We start from the raw sequence: 8,977 nt of genomic DNA on the forward strand, positions 1-8,977 counted from the left end.
ACTGCCGTTCAAACCGAAAAGATCCCTACCGTGTTGAAATATTAGGTTTAGGTTTAGGAATAGATATAGCATCACCGATGAAAAGTAGATGGAATGTTGCGAGGTTACAAAACTTTTCTCAAGACCACTAAAAGCGTAAAGGAAACAGCAACAAGGAATCGAAACATGAACACGGAGTCGGTTCACCTGGAAATATCCCTCCACTGACAAATGCTTACCAATTCTGTATCATTAAAGAACACTCTAGTGTAATAGAAACCTGTAAAGACATTTATTAATGGTCGTTTAGTCATTTATTCCTCGTAATATTAAATGTACTGACATGTACTTTAGTAGCTGAGGTTTGTAATGTTAGACAGTACGCTGAAGTCATACCGGTTATTGATTTTTCCTGGTGAGAGACTGAGAAATCGATGTTAATAACACTGCTTCGTTGCTTCTTAAAATTGTTTTTAATACATTCTATTTTCGTGTGTGAGATTTGCACTTGGCACTGTAAATAACTAATCAGCTTCTGTTAATAGATAAGTGCTTGTCCACCGAATCTCTTTTTAGTCTTACCTGATACGATCATCTTTATAAGGGGCCCGTGATTATAACATGGACTACGGACCGTTGTTATTTATTCTGATTTCAATATTTGATTAACATCTAGAAAAGCATAGGAGTAGGCATGGCTGTGTTGTAAGCAGCTTGCTTCCCAACCACATGGTTTCAGGTTCAGTCCCACCGCATGGCACCTTGGGCAAGTATCTTCTACTATGGTTTCGGACCAACAAAAGCCTTGTGAGTGGATTTAGTTGACGCAAACTAAAAGAAGCCCGTCGTATATATGTATATATATGCATGTGTGTGTGTATATTTTTGTGTGTCTGTGTTTGTCCCCCCAAAATCGCTTAACAACCGATGCTGGTGTGTTTATGTTCCCGTAACTTAGCGGTTCGGTAAAAGAAACCGATAGAATAAGTACTAGGTTTACAAACAATAAGTCCTGGGGTCGATTTGTTCGACTTAAGGGGGTGCTCCAGCATGGCCGCACTCAAATATGTGTGTATGTGTCATCGTGTTACTGTTTGTCCGCCACCCACCGTTTGATAAGCGGTGTTGACCTGTTTAAGTCCCCGTAACTTAGCGGTTCGGCAAAAAGATACCGATAGAATAAGTACCAGGCTTAAAAAATAAGTCCTGGCGTCCATTTGTTCGCCTAAAATCCTTCAAGGCCGCAGTCAAATGTCTGAAACAAGTAAAAGATAACTCAAAGTCGCATTACAAGCGAGTTAGATGATTTTATTTTGTGATTTTTACATGAGACAATTCAACATCAGTCACGTGATACAAACTCCCGATTATCTTACAATTCAAAACATCGTATGAAAGAGGTTCTCTTTTTATAGTTAATACCTGAGGATTGGTGCTCCATACAAGAATACTGTGGCAGAGGGGGATTTAAACCCTCATTTTCCGTAATATCGTTTCTGATGAAGGTCCAAGGCAAGAAATTTTAAGGGAGAGTGAATACTCGATAACAGTATTTTAAGGGAGAGTGAATACTCGATAACAGTATTCGAGTGGTACGTAATTTTACCCCAGTATTCGAGTGGTACGTAATTTTATCGACCCGAAAGGATAAAAGGCAAAGTTGAACACGAATGATTTTGCCAGCTCATTCTCACTGTCAGCCCTTAAAATACAAGCTTCTAAAAGTTGTCCAGGGCTCGTTCGAGATTTTCAGACTTGGTCTTTTGGTTGAAGAAACAACAGTGGGAGCTAAAATCGAGCTCAGTGTTTGATCAAGGTTTGGTTTGATCAACACCGGCAGGAAGAACATCAGAGCAAATCTCGACAGGATTTGAAACCCATCCGCCATTTTCACGTTGTTACCTCGAACAATAAGAAAACAGGCAAAACCTTGTTGTTCCAGATTTCTGTTATATGGAATCGTCGGATCTTTTCCTTTTCATGGGCAGCTCGATTAATTGATTTTCTTGAACTAAGCACTTTGAACTTCGTATACTGGTAGAATGTGTCATATAAAACATCTTTTACTCTCAGCATTGTTGAGAAAAGTTTATATAACCGAAATATACACCGCCGGAAGTTATTGTTGACAAACGACAGCAGTAATTTTATTCAGTTGAATACACGTCATTGGTTGGTTGAAATTACCGAAACACGACAATTTTAACACGAAATAACTTCGTAAATAAAAACTTTTCTCAAAAACGCTAAGAGTAAAAGATGTTCCTTATGACACATTCTACCAGTATCCGAAGTTTCAAAGTGTTTAGTTTAAGAAAATTAATTAATCGAGCTGTTCATTTAAAAGATCCAAGTCGTCTAAAGAAAATATTTGAAATCTCAAGTTGAACTCCAGCAATACACTCAGAATTATATGGTAGAACTAAATAAGATGATTTCAAATTTTGGCACAAGGCCAGCAATTTCGGGGGAGTTGGGTAAGTCGATTACATCAACCCCAGTACTCAACTGGTACTCATTTTATCGACTCCGAAAGGATGAAAGGCAAAGTCGATCTCAGCGGAATTTGAACTTAGATCGTGAAGACGGACGAAATGTCGCTAAGCATTTCTCCCGGCATGCTTACGATTCTCTCAGCTCGCCGTCTTGGTATGGCTAAATAATATTGAATAACAAAACAAAAAAAAAAAAAGAAACAAAACAAAAAAAACACTGTGTCCGCCACGTCCAAGTATTACATTTTAATAGTGTATGAATGCTTTAGATTCTTATCACTGAATTATCACATTTCCTTTAAAAATAAAACTGGTTCAGACATTTGAGACGAAGGAGCTTTACCTGCTTCCTCGATCGAATTTCCACTATTTACTGCACATAAACCTCCATTTTGTTTCACATTTAATCCCTCATATTGTGATCATATTATATAAGACCCTCTCTCTGGCTCTGTCTCTCCGTCCCTATCTGTCTCTCTCTCACAAATTTCAAATCCCTTGTATATGCTTTCAGTTCGTATGTTACGTCCAATCATAAAAAATGTTCCATTTCAAACTGTAGTAATAATCTCGATGGCTTTTCAAATCCCAGACGACGATATCAAACGTTAAACAACGTTGATTCCAGATGACATGGAAACGTTCATAAATAACCTTATCTAAATCAATTAAATTACTGAAATACGTTTTGCCTTATTATTGGTCGGATAGTATTAAATGACCTTTACTACATTGTGTTTCTTTTTTGTTTTTGTAATTTTTTTTTATTTTATTGTTAAAATACATACTGAACGTTATTTATCTGGGTTGATATTAAATACCTCGGATGACGCCCAATATAAACTTCCCATGGGATTGCGACTGAAAGAGAAGTAAAGGTTACTTTGCATAACAGAATAGCGGTGCATTATAATCCTTGTCATTTAAAGGATTGTATATTTCTGACTTTGACGCAAGATCTCAAATAAGAAGGGTGGAAATAAGATTACGTGAATTTCAGCTTCTGAAAGTAGATTAAGTAAATAAAAAAAAAATCTGAAAAACTCGGAAAAACTGCGAACCAAAATAAAATCGAAGATTGAAATTGTCCGTAATTTATATCGAATAATCATTTAGAAGATGAAAAAAATAGTATAGGCGTTATGTCCATAAAATCTATAATGTATTAATGATGAAAGTGAAGTGAAATGGGTTTGATTCAGAATCGAAATAGAATCACAAATTTAACCTACTGTCCGCTGACATTTTGTACACAAACATGTATAACCATGATTGATTAGATGCTACCAGTCGAAAACTTCGCATACCGGAAGCCAGCAAGAGTATGGAGTCATCAGAAGAGAATGTGCGCCGTTTCGGGGACTATCTCTCGACGACATCGATGCGCACCGGCTCCCCTCACTGATATGAGGCCCCGCTCGCTAGACCAACTGGTTATTAAATAAAGCTCACTATTTCTCTAGACATCGCTCATCGTCTCTTTTTAACCAAATCCAGTGGTTAGCCTTCTCCACTGTAGTCTGGATATCGGTCATGGTGGTATTGACTTTACGATGAGTTAGGCTTACATCGGTTTCAAATTTTGGCACAAGGCCAAGTTTCGAGGAAGGAACTAAGTCGATTACATTGACTCCGCTTCTAAACTGTTACTTATTGTATCGATTCCGAACGGATGAAAGATAAAGTCGACTTCAGCAGAAATTGAACTCAGAACGTAAAGGCGGATGAAATGCCGCTAAACATTTTGCCCGGCGTGCTAACGATTCCGCCATATTCGCCGCCTTGATTATTGCGTGTTTTAATATTATTTTGTTTAAGCATATTCTTTCGGGGAAATTCGATTACGTCGACCCAGCACTTAACTAGCACTTTACTTTATCGATCTCGATTGGATGAAAGGCAAAGCTGACCCCAGTACAATTTGAACTTAAATCATAAAGAGCTAGAAGAAATGTAGCAAAGCACTTTGTCCGAGGCGCTAATGATTTTGCCAAATCGCCGCCTCATTGTACAAATCGCGAGGAAATACCTTTAGGAAATTTCAACCTTAATGCATTTTGGATAATTTAGAGGAAAACTGTAACAATCTTGCCCTTCTTACTATGATTAGTAAATTACAATCTTTCCAAAAGTGCAATGTCAGAGTAAGAATGGAAGTTTGCAACCATCATATGTTTAGTAAATGTCAAAGATATCGATGCAACTGGGAAACTGATACAAAATCAATGCATGTTATAAATAAAATTGCCAAAGATATATCAATTCTTATAAATACAACAACTATTATAACTATGACAAGTCGACAGCACTCGCCATATAGTTATAGTGAGAGCTAAACAGTAGAAGCTAGTATCTAGTAAACTGAACAGGAATGGTTGCGTAGATAAGAAATTCGCTTCAAATCTACGCGATTTCTGTTTCAATCTTACTGCGTGGTACCTTGGAGCAAGTATCTTTTATCTTACTGCGTGGTATCTTGGAGCAAGTATCTTTTATCTTAATGCATGGTATCTTGGAGCACGTATCTTTTACCTTACTGCGTGGTACCTAGGAGCAAGTATCTTTTACCTTACTGCGTGGTACCTTGGGGCAAGTATCTTTTATCTTACTGCGTGGTACCTTGGAGCAAGTATCTTTTATCTTACTGCGTGTACCTTGGAGCAAGTATCTTCTATCTTACTGCGTGGTACCTTGGAGCAAGTATCTTCTATCTTACTGCGTGGTACCTTGGAGCAAGTATCTTTTATCTTACTGCGTGGTACCTTGGAGCAAGTATCTTTTATCTTACTGCATGGTACCTTGGAGCAAGTATCTTCTATCTTACTGCGTGGTACCTTGGAGCAAGTATCTTCTATCTTACTGCGTGGTACCTTGGAGCAAGTATCTTTTATCTACTGCGTGGTACCTTGGAGCAAGTATCTTTTATCTTACTGCGTGGTACCTTGGAGCAAGTATCTTTTATCTTACTGCATGGTACCTTGGAGCAAGTATCTTCTATCTTACTGCGTGGTACCTTGGAGCAAGTATCTTCTATCTTACTGCGTGGTACCTTGGAGCAAGTATCTTTTATCTTACTGCGTGGTACCTTGGAGCAAGTATCTTTTATCTACTGCATGGTACCTTGGAGCAAGTATCTTTTATCTACTGCGTGGTACCTTGGAGCAAGTATCTTCTATCTTACTGCGTGGTACCTTGGGGCAAGTATCTTTTATCTTACTGCGTGGTACCTTGGAGCAAATATCTTTTATCTTACTGCGTGGTACCTGGAGCAAGTATCTTTTATCTTACTGCGTGGTACCTTGGAGCAAGTATCTTTTATCTTACTGCGTGGTACCTTGGAGCAAGTATCTTTTATCTTACTGCGTGGTACCTTGGAGCAAGTATCTTTTATCTTACTGCATGGTACCTTGGAGCAAGTATCTTTTATCTTACTGCGTGGTACCTTGGAGCAAGTATCTTTTATCTTACTGCGTGGTACCTTGGAGCAAGTATCTTTTATCTTACTGCGTGGTACCTTGGAGCAAGTATCTTTTATCTTACTGCGTGGTACCTTGGAGCAAGTATCTTTTATCTTACTGCATGGTACCTTGGAGCAAGTATCTTCTATCTTACTGCGTGGTACCTTGGAGCAAGTATCTTCTATCTTACTGCGTGGTACCTTGGAGCAAGTATCTTTTATCTTACTGCGTGGTACCTTGGAGCAAGTATCTTTTATCTTACTGCATGGTACCTTGGAGCAAGTATCTTCTATCTTACTGCGTGGTACCTTGGAGCAAGTATCTTCTATCTTACTGCGTGGTACCTTGGGGCAAGTATCTTTTATCTTACTGCGTGGTACCTTGGAGCAAATATCTTTTATCTTACTGCGTGGTACCTTGGAGCAAGTATTTTTTATCTTACTGCGTGGTACCTTGGGGCAAGTATCTTTTATCTTAATGCATGGTACCTTGGAGCAAATATCTTTTATCTTACTGCGTGGTACCTTGGAGCAAGTATCTTTTATCTTACTGCGTGGTACCTTGGAGCAAGTATTTTTTATCTTACTACATGGTACCTTGGAGCAAATATCTTTTATCTTACTGCGTGGTACCTTGGTGCAAGTATCTTTTATCTTACTGCGTGGTACCTTGGAGCAAGTATCTTTTACCATAGCCTAAATTTGGGCAAAGTGTATGGGGGTAAAATTTGGCAGATGTTAGGGACGTTAAATATACAAACGTCTATTTATAGCAAGTTGCATTATTCATTCTCCTGGCTAGAAAAACTAATCTGTCTCCCACTTTCACGCCACAAGGTATTTGGGAGCCCTTTATCATCGAACAATCGGTTTTGAGAATTTTAGTTGGATCTCCAGTTTGAGGGTAACTTTAATCCGTCCGTCCTTTTAACAATTTTTAAAAGTCCTGAAAATATTTTATGGGTGCTACTCTTCGCCCTGTGACAGCGCCAGGCAAATAAAATAAAATATATTAAAAAAGACAAAAAACACAGCATCAATCCCCAGTAGCAAACATTTAAATTTACTAATTCTGGAAAGCGTGAACATCACATTTTCCATTACCATCAAGGTCCATGCTTCATACGAAGTAAGTATGAGGGAGCTGCAACGTGGTCGACCAATTTGTTCATTATGGCAGCGAAATGTCTGTCTTTGAACTCTGTCCCGTCATTAATATGGGTGGCGCACCTGTTCTATATCTAAAGAACGAGATGTCCTCAATAACCAGGTTTTTCGATCAACAGTTCTCCTTTGCACGATAAGCAACCTCAATATGACTGACCTGTTGAAGCGGAATTCATTGGGCTCATCCAACAACAAGCATTAAGCAACTACAAAATCAGCTACAGAGCATACGAGTAATTGTTGCAGATGAATTTGACTCTGAAACAGAGTTTTTGTCTGTGATTGATTGTATTGAAGTGGTGAATCATTTGTAGATTTGGCAGGAATAGTTGAATGCTTGGTTTGGATGGGAAAGAGTCTGCTCTTGAATGATCTGTAACGGGTTCCGTGTGGTCCTTCCTTGTGATGAATTTACGTAATTGGTGCCAACTGTAAGAGAAAAAAAACATCGAAATGGTTAATTGAATTAGCTGAGATGAAATATACCGTAAATCCTCGAGTATAATCCGCATTTATTTCCCAAAATTTAAAGGTAAAAATTCCTAGTGCGTACTATATACGAGGTTAAAAACGAAAAATATCTTCTAAGCAATGTCCAAGTCTCTATTTGCTGTCCGACAATGTTTATTCAGGCGCATTTTGTGATGTCGGGTGCGAAAATACCTTAAGCTAAACCTGAAAGCAATGAAGTCATAAAAGAATCATCCATAACTTGCAGTAAGCAACATTTATTAAAATAAAAGTATTCAGAACACAGAATAACATGTAACAAAAACAATTTGCAAACATTTTTACATTCCCATATAACAGTTAAGAACATCACCATTATTGTATTACGCAGGCGCGGAAGTGTTTGTTCGACTAGGTGCTACTGGCTTAATTACGCACGACTCAAGTTAAAGAAGTGGTGCGTATTATACACATGTTTAGGTTTTTCAGAGGTACAGCCTCCTAAAAATCATCCCCTGCGTATTATACTCAAGGGCGGACTATACTCGAAGATTTACGGTAATTGTTTGTGGAAAAATTTTCTTGAATAGATTTCAGTACGTCTTTTACGTCTGTAGTGTTATCCTACAAAAAGTGCTGATTTTTCATGAGAAAAGTGAGTGATAGATAATATCCAATTTACTAAATCCTTTTTGTAAGATGATATTTTGCTCATTGGAAAAACGTAGTATTTAGTTTCGTATCATTCGTATCATTGGAATCTGGTGATTTTGTGCTTGTTTTTTATTCTATGAAGTCGATTGAAAATGGAAACAAAAAAGGCTACAAGTAATATAATGGACTTGATCCTAAGATCATATTCTATCACTACCATGAAATAATATAAATATTTCATATCAACGTGATGATAGTTATTAACTATGAATGCGATGATGTGTCGTAAATCGGGAAATTATTGAAGGATTTAATACAACGGTGGGTGGGTAATATATTTACTATAATGGGATAGAATGCCAGAATGATAGATCCATATATTCCTATATTCATACAGGATGTGGAAATTATTGAATATATATTTACAGTGGAGAAATATATCAATAAGTTCAAGTCGGTGTGTTTTAGCGATATATATATATATACATATATATATATATATATATACATATATATATATATATATATATATATATATATATATTATATATATATATTTATATATAAAGAACTCGAAAAAAAAAAGTATCAGGAAGACAGGAAATATAGGATTCTTTTTTTTTTTGGCGTGCGATCGATGTTTCTTGACAAAGGGGTGAACCGTTGTTGTACAAAGAATGCCGAGAATCTTTCTCAAATTCTTATCTAAATTATTTCCTTCAACATGTTATTGTAATGACGTCCAGGGACATAGCTATGAAAACAAATGCTCGCG

At 37.3% G+C, this 8,977-nt stretch overlaps 1 protein-coding gene across 1 annotated transcript in view; it reads right to left on the reverse strand.

Annotated features, from left to right (window-relative positions):
* Positions 1 to 6,973: 6,973 nt before the first annotated feature.
* The window catches only part of LOC115221633 (protein shisa-5), a 63,052-nt gene continuing 61,048 nt past the window's right edge, over positions 6,974 to 8,977 (reverse strand). Inside the window, exon 6 of the mRNA XM_029791833.2 lies at positions 6,974 to 7,527. Coding sequence (XP_029647693.2) covers positions 7,403 to 7,527 — 125 coding nt within the window. The 3' untranslated portion in view covers positions 6,974 to 7,402. The remainder of the gene's footprint in view (positions 7,528 to 8,977) is intronic.

The sequence above is a fragment of the Octopus sinensis genome, linkage group LG18, assembly GCF_006345805.1.
Source record: "Octopus sinensis linkage group LG18, ASM634580v1, whole genome shotgun sequence".
Lineage (NCBI taxonomy): Eukaryota > Metazoa > Mollusca > Cephalopoda > Octopoda > Octopodidae > Octopus > Octopus sinensis.